Raw genomic sequence first — 20,203 nt, 5'->3', positions numbered from 1 at the left:
GCTTTCTTCTATGTGATCTGCGACACAGAACCGGGCACTTATATTCTTCCTCAGAACAATCTTGAATTTTTGGTACTGATGTGTAGACAACGTAAGGGATTGGCCACTCATCTATGTAAAAATGCTACATGTATATACAAACAGTCTTGGAGCACAAAAAAATATTCTAAAAGACCATAGTCACTTTTCATTTCTCCTGCTTACTAATCTTAGGGCTATATTGAAAACAAAACAAAACAAAACAGGAAGTCCTTAGTGAAACTCTTCCACATTCATGAAAATATTAGTATAAAATGCAGTAATTTAACATTTATGAATCTACATTTCATATGTTGGTTCCAAATAACACATTTCAAACATTTTTGTCCTTCATTAAGAGCCTCAATGAAATTTATGAGATTTCTTGCCTTGAGATTCATTTCAAAGCAGTTTTAGAGTATTTCAGTTCTTGCAATGAATGGTATCGTTTCACCATGTTTCACTGAAATGTTAAAATCCCACTCAATGATTTGAAACCTCATTCAATTCAATCTGCTACCTGAGTGTTGTTTCTAAAATCATCATTATACTGCCTATTTTATAAAGATAGCATCCTAGAGAACCCAGTGAACATCAACACCTGACAAACAGCTACTGATACATTGTAAAAATTTCTCAGAGCATATTTCCCGTGTCTCATAATGCAAAAAAACAGAAGAGAGAGAGAAAAATTACGTTAAACACTTGTCAATGTTAAGATCATTAACTTGGTGAGTCATTAGCCCTGCAAACTATCAGCCCGGCTGACTCAGTGGGACAAATAATGTTATGAGGCTATTTTAAATATGTGTCTTGAAATAAAATTGCTGATCTCAGGAGGTCAGAATAGTTTCCCAATTCTCTTATACATATATTGGACCTCAACCCATGGGTGATGTCCTGGCTGGTCCTCAGACCTACTTTGTCACCATGAACTTGCCTGAGGATCTGGACTCTCAGCTGATCCTGGCCACCACCACCAGGTTTGAGGAGCTTGCCTTGCTTGGGTACTGTAGGACTAAGTCCAGGTTGGCCAGGTTTGCTCCTGGCCAGCCACATTACTACCTCAGCTCCCTGTCCCTTAAGGAGCAGCTAGCTCCTGATGCGCCCCTGCAGAAATATGCGGCCATGTGGGTACAATACTTCAAACCAGTATCTGGGAACATATATTCACCCTCCATCATTTCACTAGATATTAATGCACAGCAGTCTCATTCATAAACATTGAATTTAGTGTTTCTCTTAAGTCCTTTGGCATAGCTGTTCAGTGACAATTCAATATATTTATCTATTGATACAGCTGAAGTGGTGTTCTCTGAAAGGTTGCTCAAAGATAAAAAACAAACAAAAAAAAAGAAACAGGTGACTACATCTGTATGGTCCTATTCTCAAAGAAAGTAAGAGGAAATTAATGAATAAAATACCTAATACAAAGTATACATCTTTCAAAAACAATTATAAGAGATGTCCATGAGGTTAAATTTGATCTGAAGTCCTAAGTATTCAGAAGCACATCCCCATGCTCTGCACTTGTGCAAAAGTAACTTGTATTACTTCTCACCAAAGCAAATCAAATTTTGCTTGTGAAAGAGATGGAAAATCAATGGTCATGCTAGCCTTTAATAAGCTAATAAAAGCTTTGATCAAAAGCAGCTTAACATTTTTTAATATGCACCTGCTTTTACCATTTCAATATATCCCAATCCTATGCAACAATATGACTGACTTTTGCTATCTAATGCTAAGAATGTGATTCATCTCCTATATTTCTTGGCAGAAAAGCAGTATTAAAAGACAGACTAAAGTATATTTACTTCTCTGTGTCTGAAAACTTTCTAATGCAAAAGTACATTAACTCAAGTAGAAAAAATACTCCTTCTGAAATTAACCCCCATTCATATGCTTAAATTTAAATATCCAGCATTTGCAAGTGTCTTAATAAGGACCTGCACCTTCTTCTCTTTTTGGCTGGAAAAACTACCAAACAGAATAGAGGGTATATTAAGGAGTTGAGAGGGTAAAGGCTAAAGACATCTGTTTAAGAAGATCAGAGGACCTAGTGGTTCAGAGAAAGCAAAAAAAAGTTTAAAAGTTTAAAAATTCATAGAATTCTGCCTCCTTCACCTAGCTGAGTTTAATCCGTCGTTGGTCTACCAGCTGTTAACACCAAAAATGCACAAATCAATACCTGCATTACACTACTTAGAGGTGTGCAGATAGATCTGAAAAAAATATTTAAATCAAAACACAAATATGACTATGCACACCTGGCTATATAACAAATTGAGTGTAATTCCCATTATCATTCTGTGACGATCACATAATTTATTGATGGAAGATGGTTGTTGCACTAGCCATCTTGCTGGGCTCCAGTATATTATGAATCTAACCCTTCCAAACAACAGAGAGCAAGCATCAGCCATAAGATTGTAAATATTTTTGCATCTCTCCATTGCTAGGTTCTTGACCATTTTTGTAAGACCTTCAGAAGCATCATTGCTTACTGATGACTTTCCACAGAAGTTAATGGCATTTAGCAGATAATATATATCTGCAGAAAAAAACAGCTAGCACTATGTCTATCCTAACTACTGACTTCTGTAAGTATTTTCTTTACCCCACTGATTTTACCTATTGACAGTGTGTCCAGTAATACACTTTCCTAATTCCAGCAGACATACTAATGCATTTCCAACACTTATAAGAAAAAGCAACCAAGAATAAAAACAACACTTGGACCCTCACAGCAGTGCTCAAGAAGCTAAGAGCTCAGATGCTCTTGAATAACAAATACCTTGATGCCTACTATGTATTATGCTCTTTGGTTACGGCCCGCTCAAATCATTCTGGCAGCCAAGGCCTGGGCACAGCAACCAGTCTTAACTGTCTTCTCCTGAGTCACCAGGGGCCGTGGAACCATCATATCAGCCCCATGTCACTGGAGACGCCCCATCCTGGAGTGGCACTACTCCCACATGCCTGGCAGCAGTTGCCTTCTGCCTGTAATTTGTCTTACTGCAACTAATTTGGAGATATTCTAGCCTACATTTTCAAGAAAAGAGTATGAGGCAATATACACAGGAAAATGTGTTCCTTATATGTGATCAGTTACAAAATCTATTGATGCGCTGCATGCAGCTCATGGAGCGAGAAGTGAAAACTTATAAATAATGACACTTCCACAACCTCTCCGAAAATAGTGCCTTGTGCAGACATTGCATCTAATCATCAAGGCTTCTGTTAGCTGTAAAATGTTTTCCTTAAGACTACTCAAATGTCTCACAGCAGCTTCAGCCACTCTGCAACCCAAATGCCCAGCAGAATGAGGCTAGCCCTAGGACCACATAACACCTACTAAAGGTACAGTCTCTTCATTTACTCTTTCTCCCTTCTAAAGTATTGGTGGTGGATCTTGAAAACCTTGATTTAAAGTGGCTGCAGGTGTTTGTGAGACTACCCCCAGGCACAACAGTTAAGGTCAGCAGGGACATATCAGACATACATTTGAATGCATCATATACAGCAACAGCAATGTGTCCATAAAGGCTCTGTTTTCTGACTCTTAACAACTCGGAGAAGTTTGAGTTTGGTGACCTTCAGAGAAAAATGCACCTATCTTCCTTACTACTTGATGTACTAATTTGTATTTCAAATTCTTTTTAATGAAATACCTATCTGTCAGGATGATAGGCACTGTACAGAACTTGCAAACAGAAAAAGAACTATATAAAGCAATCAGAGAAGCATTTTATTCAGCTGCTACAGTAAATGACAGATAGTCTCATTATGCAATTCCCCTAGCTCTTATTAATACACCTGACCCTTAGAACTACATCACATGTTTCATCAGTACTGTAGTTTGAAATACTTGAAAAACAGTGCAGTAATGCCTATGGCAATGAGTTCACAGTACTGTTCTTGAGCATAAAGAACTGATGATTCCCAAAGCATAAATATACATCTCACAACTTACCCAATGAGGACAAAAAAAGAGTGTGTGTGAAAACAGAGTTGATAGAGCAGCTTCAGTTTCCATTATCATAAAACATTTTCATAAAAAGAATAGAAGAAAACATGCATATGGCAACATGAATAATTGTAATATCTTCTTAAATCCTGACGGTAATTGTGCAAAATCCTCTTCAAGAGACTTTGCACACTTTTTAAGTAACTTTCAGTAACTCAGTAAGTGTTCTTCCATTGGCAGACTAGATTATACAGTGAGGGATGGGGGAATAACGGAAAAACAGCAAAACAAATCCAAACATGATAGTGACTTCACCTGCTGTCGCTTCTCAAATTCTAACTTGATACGGGATTTGATGCAGTTGCATGTGTCCTGATAGGTCTGCTGCAGCGCAAGCTCCATGAGATGTTTGTGGTATGCTCCTGCCAAGTTTCCGCAGATAAAAATGATTACATTTGCCAGTACCTAGGGGTTTAGAAAAGAAAAAGAGCAAGTATCAGGGAATTTATTTAAACAAGTTAGCAGAATATAGCTTTTGTTTGAAGTTTATCTCCAGTAAAGATTCACCTTTCACACAGCTTTCATAATAAGAGACAAAACCCCAGAGATACCACTATAATTTTGGATGAAATAAGAATGCTGATGAACCAACGTTTACCTATTTAATGAGGTATACCTTTTCTGAAAAAGAAATTCAGTCCATGCTCTATATCCACTGCTGAGTATTAATTAGGTAGGAACATGATTTACTGGTGCTAAATGATAGTTTTGGCTCCTAATAGCACCATCAAAAGCCAAGTCAAACCCTTTTGGCAAAGCACCTTCTTCTGCAGTGCCATGTGAACAGCCTGACCAGCATTTTATCTCAGCCTGACCCACTACTACCCTACAGCCAGCTAAAAATATTAACATTGGTGATAGTAAACAATCACTTAAGGAAGTGAGATTTATCTCTCTGCTGCAATACACTGTTACCTACTACAAAGATTTGCCTAAAACACAAAGCTAAATCAAAATTGAGGTTCAACATCAGATGCTCAGTGAGCACAACAACATACGAACATAAGAATTAAGTTCGTTTAAAGAATCCTTTTATTTACTGATTGTATGGAACACTGTAGAGCCAGTAAAGAGAGGAGGGAGGCAGTTCTTTCCTGTACTTCTAACTGCAAGAAAGACAGCATACTGCTTGGGGATGCTAGCACTTTCAACTATCTCCATTTTATTGCTACAAAGAAAGACACCTGGTTAACAACCCTCAGTGAATTAGGGCAAGAACAGCACATCAGAGAAATGAAACCAATTCTTAATTCAGTAAAAAAGATCATACTGCAAGAGAATTGAGGCTGAGATCCAGCTGCATGGTGGTCAGCTGGGGTCCATGCCCATAAGGCCATTAATGCACCATACAGCCTGGATGACAAGGACTACACCACATGGTGCTCGTAATCTGGAAGGCAGGGAGGAAGAAGGGAAGCTACAATATCATCAATCCTCCACAGTTAATCCAATAATGAGATTTATGGTAGACTTCCACAGTGATCATTCATGGTCTTTTTGATATTCCTGCTTATCAGATATTCTTTTGTGTACTGCTAGTAGTGAAAGAGCCAGTGATGTCAAAAAAAGACAGTGGTTGAAAGAAAAGAGATGGGTCTTCCTATTAATGGAAGTCCTTATTTACTTACAAAAGTTATAAGAAGTTTCAATGCTTCTTTTATAAATGCACATTTTAAAATTAAAGATTTAAAGAAATGTTTTTATTTCCCTCAGAAACAATAACATCATTACAGATGATATCTGTTTCTCCGTCTGCAACTGTTTGAAGTCAAATCTCATGGTTCCCCAGAGCTAAAAGCAGGAACTATTCAACTTTGATCAATATTTTTCAGTTTGATAAAACATTTCTTACCCTAAAAATTTAAGATTATGGTATTATCACATCTCTGAAAAAAACATTGAGTTTTTAAATTTTTCTAAAATGTATATATTTCTAAATATATTCTAGTCTATATTTCTAAAATATATATATACATAAAATATACAATTAAAACATAAAAAAGGATAAAATTGTACATTTCTCATCTTCTCCAAAGAACTTCTATTACTAAGCAGAGAGATATAATTTAAAGTAGAGAGAATAATTTAGCCAATAATTTGAAAAATTATACCTTATCTTTGTATTGGGCACATAAGAGATGATGGCAGAATGAAAAACAGTTTAACTCAAAATCTTTCTATATTTCTTTATTTGTAAATCACAGCTGCTTGATTCTGCTTGGATGTCAGTAATGGCATGGTACTCCCAGTAGGCACAGATGAGTGAGCAAGGATTCCTGGGAGAGACTACAGTGCAGGGGTAGTGCGTTCCATTCGCCCAAAACAGCTACTATTTTATGAAATGCAATCAGGAAATTGAAAAAATACCTGAAAATAGAGATTTCTGGGCACAGAAAACACCAGGAATACAACCAATTCAACTAAAGAAAATAATGTGATAGCTAGATGGAAGAGTAAATTATGAGTATCACCTTCACAGCCATACAAAAACAGATTACAGTTTTATGACTGAACCAGCTCAAGTGAGAAAATAGGTGGAAACAAGTGACTGACAGGCAAGGCAGCTAATTAACCAGGCTTGGCAGATTCTTAATGGTATAATTCAGTCCACATGAATCTCTGTGTTGGCTTCCAGTACCTGAATTAGGGTACCCAAAGGCAAGTCAGATAGTTCAGCCATTCCTAGATTTACTGTAGCTGTAACATAATCATATGAGGGATTATCTAGAGACCAAATCTTTTTGGCCAGCATGGAGTTCATTCAGAAATGTGTGACAGATATTAGAGCAATTTTCCAAGAAATGGTTGAACTGGTTTCTAACTCATCCTCAGACCGACAGATTTCTGCTTACTCTCTAGTGCTGCTACAGCGACTATTTCTGTATCTGTCCCTGAAGAGTTATTGAGTGAGACATATGAAGGTTATAGTGTCCAATGGAAAATATAATAAATATGATTAAATTAAATTAAAAAATATATACCTCTTGCTTAAGTATTCCCTTCTCCTAAGTCTTGCGTTTTTTTTCTGAACAGTGCTCTGTGGCGTCAACAAATGGACTGAAGAAGAGCATTCTCATAGGCATTCTCCTAGGAGGAATAGGTTCAAATTTTCTGGACTGAGGAAAACTTAAACCTGTTTCACACTTCCAGAACAAGTGCTCTAACTAATATGTAATTGTGCAAAAAGATTCTTCCTATTCCATGATACCCCTGCGAAGTAATCCTAGGTACGCGAAGCACCATACAGCACCTCTAGTTGCTTAAGGATCTTGGTCATGCCTGATCTCTGTTCCTTCTCTTTTGATCTACAGAAATCTGTATGCATCTCCAGGCAATGGGGCATTGACTGATTAACTGACAAAATAGACTGTATCTAAAAGCAAACGGAGACAAAGTAGCTATGACTAATTTCTCAAGACAGTGAAGTCAATTGAGTTGCTCAAAATAATTATTGTATTATATAGATTACACAGTGGTGCTGCATTTTGCTAGTTCAGCTGATGAAAGCTGCATACAAAGGTGCATGTAGAGAAGGAAGTACTATATTATACATAGGAATAAAGAATTATAATACAGGCTGCTGATGCTAAAGGATAAATTATTTGTTAAACATCTGCATAACTGTTGTTTGACTACTGATTATAAAAATCAAAGTTCTCTACAGAGTTTCTCCAACTGGAAAAGCACCAATTGCTGTGTTATTTTGTCATATTTATTCTGCCATTTTAGATACTGTTCAGATCCTTCCTGAAATTCTTACATGAACAGAATTTTTAGAAAAAATTACTTTAATAACCTTTTAAATAGCTAAATTCCAGTTTTTCTCTGAATAAAACAAACCTGAAGAAATGGAGTGGAGAAGACGAACTATAATTTATGACATCTGCATGGAAACTAACGGGTGGAAAAAGAATTCTTGTATCATTGCCAAGGTCCAACTTCTTTGGTTCTGTGAAGATGAACAGTATCTCTCCATATTTGATCTATATTTTGATGCTCTGTGGTGTGACTAGTCAAGTTAGGGAACAAGTTAAGGTCTGTATTTTTTTTGGATATGCAAAGTTTTAGACTCAGGCAAAATTCAGCCAGAAAGAAGAATACTGGGCACACTTAAAAGCTGAAAAGCAGCATTTAAAAAGGAAATGCTTAGTAACAGTTCATATTATTTGTTCTCCTGGACAGTATGCACTATGACAAATTCCATTATTTTAGTATATGTATTCAGAAGGTTCTCCAAGTTTTCCATGGAATGCTGTTGCCCATGATGCTCTGGCAACATGGCTGTTGTTGGCTTGTGTTTTTCATGCTTCCAGAGGACAGAGGTCCAAAGTTGGAGTTCTAATGTTCTACTGCACTTCAGCATTAGCAATATCTATAGCTGTGCGATGACTAAGAGGAAGGATCATGGCCTACAGAATGCCAAATGGGAGATGGTTTGTCCGTAAGGGAACTGCCCTTTCAAAAACTGGTAGTTCAGTGAGTAGCAAAATTAATGAAGTCTAGATTCCTATGGATTTATATCCTTTCATCTCTTTATTTCCTTATTTACACAATAATCCAAACTCTTCAAATAGACAAAGTAAAATTATGTTATAATTGGCCTAGAATTAGTAATCAAGTGCTCATAGGCCCAGCAGCTGCTGTCAGATCATGCTGAAAACTGGCTTTTGCCTACATTTGCCTTAGTGAAGGCACTAATTTTGGGGTCTCTGTGGTGAAAGTACTTGTCTTTTATAAATAAATGAAGGGAAGTCATAATCCTTCTCAATTCTGTCTCTGTTTCAAGGTTGATGGTTTCAGTCCAGGATTAATCAAAAAGTCACTTGGGAGCACAGCATGACAGATGGAAGGACAGACAGAATATGGACAGAGTAATGGCAGAGTTATTTCCCTAGGAAATAAAAATAAAAAATATTTTCTCTAATTACTGTGACATAACATTTTGAAAAGTAAAAGCTATTTAAATCTTCATATATTCAGTGAAGACCACAATAAGAACACACAACAAATAAACAGAACCAGGAAGCTCCGGTATCCACAGACCCTTGTTCTATCTCAAACATTTTTCAAAAAGTTCAAGAAGAAAAAAAATTGCAATTCTGCAAGAAACATCTCAACTAAAAAAAAAAAAAAATAAATAAAACAAGATTCACATCAAACTGAGGATCAAAAATAACAGTTTGAGTTGTTATTCCAGCCATCAATAAACTGCTCTATATTTTCAGTCCTACAATAAACTTGTATGTGAAAAAAGTCCCTTTCTGGATGTTGATTTGACATTATTTGGTTTTTAAAAGATAGAAAGTTGTAAATTTGTGACTATGCCACAATGTGTTCTAATTTGTATGTGTAATTCTCTTTGCAGCCTTTGCAATCAGAGCATTGGGTGTATGAGCGAGATACTCCTTTTCTGTAATATTTATGCCATTTGATGTGATTTTCTTTTCATTATTATTACAGACTGAGATTTCTAATAGCTCCAGGATGTTCTGTGGAATGTCTGGATTCATTTTATTCAGCTCTGCGTGTACACAGAGCCTTTCTATATGCCAGTGTGGATGAAAGCAGATCATAAACTGTAAATTCTTGAATCAAAACCCAAGAGAAATACACTAAAAATAAGAATCAGAATTATTGTCTGTTTCAGTCATTCCTGTGTAATACACTTACTCAATACTGGTGATCTAATCAATGATTTGTCATATTTTTAATATAAAATATTTGTACACTGTTGTCAGAATATAACTCCTGCTCTCTTCATTCATTTCAGAAGGAATAAGCCAGCCACTGCACTCCTCTTTTTGCCTGTAGACAGACAGGTTCTTTCTGTGATTGCATCTCCCTGATGGATCATCTTAATTTTTTATTTTATTAAAAGAAAACCTTTCAAACACACTTGAATATACAATTAATTGTAAGAAAACAAAAAAGTAAAGAATTTCAAACCTACTCAGACCTATATATTTAGATAAAAGTAGAAGTAACTCTGGCTTGTATTTCAGAAGCAGAATTTGTGAACAGCTTAAAAACTAAAGTGTTATCCTAAAAAAGTGAAATTTATTTTTAGGTTCTGGATCTGATACAGGAATGATTACTGAATTGCTATAAAAATGGCATAAAATTTAAACAGTTAATAAAAAACATCTATGGGATAATGCATCAGTCTACAATGTATACCAGAAGTAGATCCATGTTCAATTGTTGAGATACGCTCATTTTTTTCAAATAAATTAATCCGCTTCACAAAAAAAACTAAAATCTTTAGTATAAAAATATTTACTTATAGGCCCAGTAATCTGCTGCCAAGGCAAATGTGTAACAGCAAATTACTCTTCTCTGTTCCTCAGCAGGAATACTATTAGGATCTCTCCACTATTTACCAGTTTCCAAGAAATTTGTATGTCTAAACATCTCTGCTTTTGGCAAGTTTTGCAGAAATTGAGCAATAGCCTGAAAAGTCACCAGGAGAAGAAAGGATGAACAGATAAATGAACTGATAATCACGTAAACTTTGTTTCTTAAATAATTGAGGCTAAATATAATGTAATGAAATTAGGCAGTTTACTAGCACCCTAACTACAAATAATTTCCTACAACCTCAGTCTCGCTGTGCTCATTTTGTTCTTTTTTCCAGGTTTCCTTGGTCAGGGTAAAGAGTCTCCACGTCATTGCTGCTTTTTTCTTCTTCAAATACATCAGCAGCAAGAGGAGGACCAGGGAAAATGAGGGCCCGCTACCGGATGGGGTGGGGGCCCTGGTGACAAGGGATACAGAGAAGGCAGAATTATTGAATGCTTTCTTTGCTTCAGTCTTCACTTAAGAATATGTAGTTTATTCTTTCCGAACCAAATTAAATACTTTCTTTGTCCTGAGAAACTGTGATATTGCTGACTCTTGATAGCACTTATTTGACACCAGAAGTTTGAGCTTTAAGGTTTCAGGAGACTAAATGTTTCCTGTTAGATGTCTTCTAATTAAGAATTAATCTGAATGCTGATTGGAGATCTCAAAAGAGCTTAAATAGATAATCAACATCCTAAAAACATTACAAATGCATATAGGACTGTCATCATTAAAAATTCTGTCTGAGAACATTTGGAAATTAGTTTAAGCCAATTCCATAGATCATAATTTTTCCCTATTTTATCCCCTATTATTGTTATTGTCCATTTTGCTCTGTTTCCTCTTCCCTGAAAACCATAATCAGAGACCACTGTATCCTGACACTGGCTGCCAAATTATAAATAATGATCTTCATAAAGATTTGTCTTACTCATCAGACAAGCATACTGAAGACCTGAGGAATATTTCCTAGAAAAAGGCTTTGCTAGTTCATTATGAATGCTGACAGAGAAAAATAGTAACTAAGAAAAAGATGATTATAGAAATCATCTTTTAATTTAGGTATCATATAAAATAGTATTTTGTAATATCTAACTGCTGAATTCCTGTTAATTAAATTAGAACATGTATATATTAATTGTCAACAGTCTCCAGTGGGATAGAAAAATTTAGAATAATGAGTATATTTTCATATAGAAATTTATTCATGTAATGCTAACCTGTCCATTGATTTTAATTTCATTGTGTATTGATACCTGAGAGTGTGTAGCACATATAGTACGTAGCATAGTGTATTGACACCTGAGTCTGTAGTATGTAGTGTAATTTATGCACAATACGAACTACCATTATAGCTCTTGCAAAAAGAGTGAGAGAGTGGGAAGCAATCTGAAAACATTATCATTACATTTAAAGGTAATCTCATTTCCAGTTAGACATGTCACAAGTTAATATATTAGTAAACAATGCAGAAAAAAATACGCTTAATGCTTGTTTTCTGAGTACATTCTATGGTTTTAAATTCAAGAAGAATAGAAGTTTTTGATTTCTTTCTATTTCTCTTCATCAGTAATAAAAGGAAAATAATTCAGGGCTATGAAACACTTTAAAAGAAATTAACTCAAGTATTCCTATATGGGTTCCAAAGTTTAACATACTGTAATTGATGACTTAAAATTGATTCAATTTTCTGAAAATCTTTTGCAACCGTACATTTAATTGTTGGCTATTCTATGTAATAGATGAGTATTATATCCTGTCTAATTAAATCATGAAATGTGAATATTTCTTCCATTGAAATGTGAATATGCAACATCTGTATGAAACCTTAAGTACATATAAAATAAAAGCTAGCAGGTATGTGCTGCACTTAGCCATCAAACTGCTTTCATACTGATATCTACCATTTACTACCTTAAACATCAAAACTGTGAACCAGAACTGGATGCTGGAATGCTAGAAATCTGCCTGTGTGCTTCTGAAAAACAAAATATAAACTCTAGGATTTAGATTAATCTGAAAATGGACGAAGGAAGAAACCTGGCAGATTTGTCTCCAGAAAAAGAGACACCATTTGCTAACCAAAATTAAAGGACAGATTATGCAAAACATAAGTATTCTGAGGGGAAATGTTAAAGACATCCTGTCTTCTCTTACATTACTGCCTGCAGAGTTATCCCAAACTCTGACTTGCCTAAGAATCCAGGATATAAGATCCAAAATCATCATAGAATCAGCAGGGTTGGAAGGGACCTCTGGAGATCACCTAGTCCAATCTCCCTGCTCAGCAGGGTCACCTAGAGCATGTTAGACGGGATTGCATACAGGTGGGTGTTGAATATCTCCAGAGAAGGAGACTCCACAACCTCTCTGGGCAACCTGCTCTAGTGCTCTGTCACTCTCACAGCGAAGAAATTCCCCCTCACATTCAGGCAGAACTTCCTGTGCTTCAGTTTCTGCCCATTGCCTCTTGTCCTGTCACAAGGGACAACTGAAAAGAGTTTGTCCCCATCCCCTTGACACCCTCCCTTCAGGTACTTGTACACATTGATAAGATTCCCCCTCAGTCTTCTCTTCCCCAGGCTAAAGAGGCCCAGCTCTCACAGCCATTCCTCATAGGGCAGATGCTCCAGCCCTCTGAGCATCCTTGTAGCCCTACTCTGGACTCTCTCCAGTAGCTCCATGTCTCTCTTGCACTGGGCAGCCCAGAACTGGACACAGTACTCCAGATGAGGCCTCACCAGGGCTGAGCAGAGGGGTAGGATCACCTCCCTCCACCTGCTGGCAACACTCTTCCCAATGCACCTCAGGATACCATTGGCCTTCTTGGCCACAAGGGCACATTGCTGGCTCATGATCAACTTGTCATCTACCAGCACTCCCAGGTCCTTCTCTGCAGAGCTGCTTTCCAGAAGGTCAGCCCCCAGTCTGTACTAGTGCCTAGGGTTATTTCTCCCTAGGTGTAGGACTCCGCACGTGCCTTTGTTGAACCTCATGAGGTTCCTCTCTGCCCAAGTCTACAGCCTGTCCAGGTCTCTCTGAATGGCAGCACAGAGAAATTAAAAAAAAAAAAAATCAAACGTCTCCTGTATTATGAACATGAAGACAAATACTGGATTCTCCACTAAACTGGCAATGATTCCATTTCTGTAATGACCTTCTCTATGATTACCTACAATTCTGCCTAAGCAGCAGATTTTTCATTTAAAGCTTTTCGTATAGATTGGTTTACAGTTGGTATACTACATTTAGAAGTATTTTAGAAAAAACAAGCTGTGAATGTCTATTATTTAAATATATCATAATGCTTTTCAAAACCTGACAAGCCTTCTTACACACAAAGAGTAATTTACCAGTAAAATGAAGAAAATAATATTCCAGTTTTCAGATAACTGTAGTTATATTGTCATTATATTTATTAATCACTGAATTCATTCCCAAATTTGGCCAGAATATTACTGGAATACTATGGATAAAGGAGAAGTATTCAAATGAAAATACAATCTATTTTTACAAATTCTGATGCATGTGTAATAAACAATAATGAAGAAGCAACTGTCATTCTCTAATGTAGCTAAAGCATACTTCTGTTTGAAATTGTAAAGATGCTTGTTTTGAATCTAGTATGTTCCACACCAATAGTAAAATTATATCTTAGATGCTCCCAATCAGTTATACGTATGTGAGTAATATGAATGTAGAAAGAACTTTTGCCTTTGTTTTTTTAACATATGCAATATGTACAGCATTTACTCTCTGCCACAGAAATTAACCCACGCAAAATGCAAACATCTACTGAAAAGACACCAGTTTCAGCTGTCAATACAGATTTTCGTTGCTGGTGGCGAAGTGGGTGCAGGATGCTAAGTTCCACCCTGCAACCTACCTTTTAATAATACTGCATGCTTTTAAAAAAGATATGACAGTACATCATGAATATACACGGTAACACTAAACGAACTCAGAAAGACCTGGACTAATGTCTCTCCTACACTACTTGTTGTCAACCAGAGAAGGATATTTGAGCAGCCACAGATTACAAAATAATGTGCTATCTCTGGGAGAAGCAGTTCTCACCAAACAGTGATTTGTTTGAGCTTGCTTTTCAAACATTTAAGTCAATCAGTCAAACTGAGAAAGGGAATCTAATTCATTCCTGTTCAGGTTTATGTGTTATCAGTTTATGGGTATGGTTCTGTCAGCCTTTTGCCCTTCTTAAATAAAGAGAATGCTCCAGTTTTCCACCTCTGGAGGAATTCCCTTGGTGATGTTGCACGTAGGTGGCCTCACAGATGCTGTCCTGATACATCTGCTCCTGAGGGAAAAGCTTTCCCAAAGTTTCTGCACAGCCTCTACAGTCTGAGTAGGATATCAAGAGGCTGAAAGGAGCCACAAAGGTTTCTCCTTGCCCTTATTGCCCAGACGGTGGAAGAGGTCACAGTACACTGCATCATCTGGTGGGCAGAGAATGGCTTCAAGGCAGTTCTTCACAACACCAGCAGCCAGCAGAAAGCCAGCAGCAGCAAGAGTAATGATGGTTACAGACATCTGTCCAGCTATGGAAAAAAGTCTCAGAGACTGAATCAATCCTGGAATCCTGTACAGGGACAGACTGCACAGCAGGCAACCACTTTGAGCTTCTATGCCTTCTAATGCAGGCCTGGATGAATAGAAAAGAAATTCATGCTCAACAGAAAATAAAGATTTGCTGCTCTTGTTCCGTTCCTGTTCTGAAAGGATCTTCATTACAAATACTTCATAGGCTAGCAAAGGAAACTTTTGCTTCTTCTATTGTTCTGTGTACTGCAGAGCTGCCAACATTGCCTGTGTGGCTGAGGGCAAATATATCCCCACTGTAATTACACATACATGGATGTTTCTAATGCCAGGAAGAAAAATAGCATTATTTCCAGTAAAAACAAAAAGTCTACCCAATTATTTTTTTTTAAATCACTTTAAAAAAAATTATAACTCTGTCCTCATTTGGTGAATTCATGCATGAATTTCCATGATCAGAATTCATCATTTCAACGGGATAAGCAAAGCTAGCTTGTTAAAATCTAGGATCTAAGTTATATTTTCACTTATAACTTGTATTCGAAAATCACCTTTAAGACCAGGAGAGAAGATCATGCTTTTTGAAGAAGAAAGCAAGGGGTTGGCAAGAAAAGGATAAATTAATTTAAATTTATCTTTTATTTACTGAATAAAAGTGCATTGAAGCATAATAGTTTTCAACAACATAATTTCCAGTTACTCTAATTATACAGTAGGAGGAGCATTCCATGTGTATTAAAACTTAAGAGTTGCTCCTATATGATCATTTCTAAAACTCACTAATGTCCCCAAATCTGGGCGTCAATAATTATTGTTTTAATAAATGCTTAAATGAATAACAAGTTTTATGTATGTATCAATTGCTACAATAAATCATTTTACTGTACTAGAATATAAGCATAAATATTAGCTTCAGTATGTGTATTCAAAATATGGTTTCTACTTAATACGCACATGTTGGTAAAACACAACTGTTCATATTCTATCACATGAAGCACTGGTAAGTACAGGGTCATCTTCTTAACTGCACATGTATATATATAAAAATATGTATACGTACGTATGTATATTTAGACATTATATATGTTTTTCTAAGTTTGAGAAAGAAAACTGATTTAGAATCAAACTGATTTACAAATAAAATTCTAAGTAACGCTTCTTTAATCAAAGACATACTCAGACTGCATCACATACTCCAGTACCAGTAACTCCCAGTCCCATAACCACCCACCATCCCTTTATGTCTGCTCACTGACATGCTTTGGGATGCCAGGGAGAATGTGCTGGGATGCATCCTACCTCCATCCGCAGTACTGGTGGCAGGATGCTAGGCTAGGTGCAGCATTATTCTGACTTGGTAAGGTTGTTTTTCCTGCTCTTTGTCTTACAAAGAGATCAGGCTGCTCTTCAGTTGGAACAAGCTGCCCCCTGCCTAGTTAGGATGTAGGTAATCTCACTTAACTGCCTATAGTCTGAGTGTGCCCTGCAGCGCCTTGGAACAAAGAACTATAAATATAGCTTCAGATACACACGTGTTTTAAGTGCAGTAACAGGGACAATATAATACTGCACCATGCTAATGAAAATGTACAGATCCAACATGACAACCTTTTTCTACAGAAAATAAAGCCAGACACAAAGCATTCTTTTCAGACAGATTTTTGTGTCACACAGTTGCTGCTGCCTTGTGGTTGGACAGCAAAACAGTGCTGAGCAATGAGAGAAATTCAAAATGTGTCCTCTGTATTACTCCTATTGCTGGCCCCTGTATTACCCTTATTACCCACCACAAATAGCAATCATGCAGAATACATGCAGTGGTTTCAAGTATGTCAGAATGTACCAAACACAAATGCAACTCAGTAATTTTTTTTTCCATTAGCATTTCCTGTATGTAAAGCTCGAAGGGATCTTCTATACAGTAATGCCTAATGCTACAAAAGTATAGAATTACTTCTCACTGCAAGTGCAAATGACACTTTGGTACATATGTTGGTTACTCACCTATTAAATACCAAAAGAGAGGGAGCCAAATATAGGTCTATTCAGATTTTAAAAATCAATAGCCAATTGAAAAGAATCAGAGTCAGTTCCTCCATGTTTTAAAAATACTGCAGGCTTTACCACCACTTATTCAACATTTCTAGCTAGTAAACAATTGCTATTTGGGTTTGTTTAATAAACGATTAAATGAATGGAGCTGAAAATAAGATGTTTTTTAAAATAAATGTCATAATAATCAAAGAAAAAAAACAAGGAACGTAGCAAGGATTAAACGAGTAAGAAAAAAAAACAAAGTCAAACGGCTCAATAATATATTTAATGACTACACATCAAAAGCAAATTTAAATTGATTCTAAAAGCATCTCAAAATAAGATCTAGCTGTGTTTAATGAACTTTTATGTAGCATTCTATTCTTTCACCAGTTCTTTCTATACTTGCCTGCAATTTTATCTTGCAGGCAATACTAAACTGTTTATTTAAGTGATCCTCTGCCAATTTTTCGAGTTTAATTTAATATTCAACCCAGGGCTCATGAAAACCAATGTGCTTACAGTCAATTTGACAATGCTCCATGGATAAATCCAAACAACAGCCCACAGGGAATTCAAATGAAAATACCCGAACATTCTACTCCGCAACCCAAAGCATTATTGTTCTATGTGGTTAAAACACATTCGAAAAGGAACAAGCAAGAGTAGAGTAGCTGAAAGTCCAGTAAAGCTTTCTATTAGAGATGCAAGAAAAAATTAGTCTTCTGCCATAACTGGAGACTAGTATCAAATAGATAATTAAGGACTGAGGTATACAGGGATTATGAAAATTACTGCAAAGAAGTACATAGGATGGAGACAGTGGAAAAATGGCAAATTACAGAAGAAATATAGTTACAAAAACTTAAGAAATTTTTAAAATATGGAAATTATTTCACTTCTTACATTAGCTTTTGCATTACTCATAATATGGAGAAATAACGTGTGTAAACTCAGCTGCCTTAAAGAGCTTACTGCAGGACCAAGCAGTGTTCAGCTTGAACTGTGATGCTGATCCAGACAGTTATAAAAGGACCAGGAAGACTGTCATAGACATTTTTCTAAGAAAAGGTGCTACAGTTACAGATATAGTCATAAGATGAATCCTGGATTCTACTTCTCCTCAAAGTAATACATCATTCACCATAATCAAATCATTTTTATGTTGCCAATGCTTTCTGCTGCCAGCCTGTTTGAATAGTTTGATATTGGAAAGACAATAGTAAGACTATTATATCCCTCACTCCTTCAGACAAACCCTTTTCTGCACAGGTCTTTTTGTTCAAAGAAAATTAATGACCTTACATCCAGGGCAGGAAAAGCAGAAAAAACTAACAAATTGCAGAGCTGCCAAGTGACTAACTTCTATCGTGTGACAGGGATATAGGCATATAACACACAAGCTAGAGAACGTGACATCGAATAAGGACAGCTCCTGCCCTCTGCTTTAACACAACTGTCCTCTTCCCTCTTTTCTCATATCAGTCCTGAACTGTCAGGTCTGCCCGGGTCCTATGGCAGGATGGGTCCCCAAGCAAGTGGAAGTAGGTGGCAAATGTGTAGTTTTCAAGTACTGCATTTTAGACCAGACACGTCCCTATAACTGTTAAAAAAAAACAGATTAATAAAGTACTCCAGATTTGTGTTCCATCTAGCATGTTTAAGGTAATTACAGGAACAGTTATCATGTCATGGGAAATGTTTTCATAACCAAAGAAATTTAGATCCTATTTGACTAAAGATGTTTTGAAAACAAAGCAACTGCATGTTTTTTAGTTTGCCCATGCCACACTCAGTTGCTAACTTTTGAAGAACTACTGTGGTAGGGGACTATCAAAATAGCATGTGATGTTACCTGCCACATGATGATTTGATCTTTTAATTAAGGTCAGCATGACCTAGATCACAGCAAATACCTCCAAGCTTTAATTTGAACAGGAAAATCAGTTTATAAGATTAAAAAGAAAAAAAAAAGAAAAAAAAAAAAAAAAAAAGAAGAAGAAAGCAAAGTTTCCTCTGTGTAGAGAGAAATAAATCAATCTGGATGTTAAAGCAAGGGTATAGTGGTGTTGAAGCGGACAAAGAAGGCTCTTTTCAAGGTCAGTGACAAAAAAGTAGAAACAAATATTTCTTTTCCTGCCACTTCAAAGGCTGTCCAAGGTAATCACCATCAACACTTACAGAAGGAGAAAAAAAAATGTCAGAAATCTTTATAAGCATTGTCAAGCAACTGTAATAATATATATTTAAAACATATATATAAAATTATTATTATAATTATAATTATATTATAATTATCTTGGCTAATAGCCTGCAAATGTTGCTTATAAAGATAGTTTTTTTCCCCTCTAGTCATAAATAGTTTGGATGTAACTCTCTATTCTAAGCCCCACCAGACTCCTCCTTTGATGGGCTTCAGACCAAAAGACCCATTTGGCAGAGCCACCAACTAGCCACCTCCAAACTCGAAATATCTGGCCTCCAAAAACTTCTCAATTCCTTGCAAGAAAATCAAGGCAAGAGGTAAATCTATTTTCCAAATGTCTAAGTATCTAATTAACATGGTAATTAAAACACTCTTAAAATAAGATCTTGGTAAGTAGCTTTTAGGCATTAAAATATCTTTGCAAATTTGGATGTAGTTTACACTTCAATGGCCTCTGACAGTGCGCAGCTCATGAGACTTAGTCTTACTCTGAGTCCTCTCACCGTTTTTCTTTCTACCAATAACTTGCTCACATGAAATATGTGGGCCCACAGCAGGCAGAGTGCGAGAACCAGGGCAAGAGATTTAGAGTGAGAGAGCCACCACTAGAGTGAAAACACAAACTAATTCAGTCAAGTTATGTGACACTACAATCTATGGGATCAGATGACTGTGACGGTCTCTGCTGGCTTTATAATCTTTACATTTCACATTAGCCTTTACTTCTTCTTGATCAACACATGAAGACACTAAAGCACTTTCTGGCCCTAGATAAGTTAGAATTATAACAATTTCCAGGCTCATGCTGATGGTACAAAGCGCCCTCTGCTCCAGGTGAAAAATAATTAAATTCCTCACAGTGAAAAAAGAGACAACAAACAAAATCACAATAAGGAAACCCATTAAGCGGTATTGATTTTTAGAACTCTAAGAAAGAAGGATGATTTTTGTGTACCATATAAAAAAAAACTTTAAAATAATGCAAGACAATGATAGTCATAAAATCTGTTGAGAGTATA

General features: G+C 36.4%; 1 protein-coding gene across 2 annotated transcripts in view; it reads right to left on the bottom strand.

The window, feature by feature from the left end:
- Positions 1–20,203, bottom strand: part of ADCY2 (adenylate cyclase 2) — a 197,919-nt gene that overhangs the window by 101,643 nt on the left and 76,073 nt on the right. For both annotated transcript variants that reach the window (XM_062569786.1, XM_062569787.1), the window contains exon 4: positions 4,301–4,450. In XM_062569786.1, the coding sequence (XP_062425770.1) occupies positions 4,301–4,450 (150 nt within the window). The remainder of the gene's footprint in view (positions 1–4,300; positions 4,451–20,203) is intronic.

Source organism: Rhea pennata, chromosome 2 (genome assembly GCF_028389875.1).
Source record: "Rhea pennata isolate bPtePen1 chromosome 2, bPtePen1.pri, whole genome shotgun sequence".
NCBI classification, from domain to species: Eukaryota; Metazoa; Chordata; class Aves; order Rheiformes; family Rheidae; genus Rhea; species Rhea pennata.
Note: the sequence above shows the minus strand (reverse complement) of the source record. Positions and strands in the feature narration are given on the sequence as shown.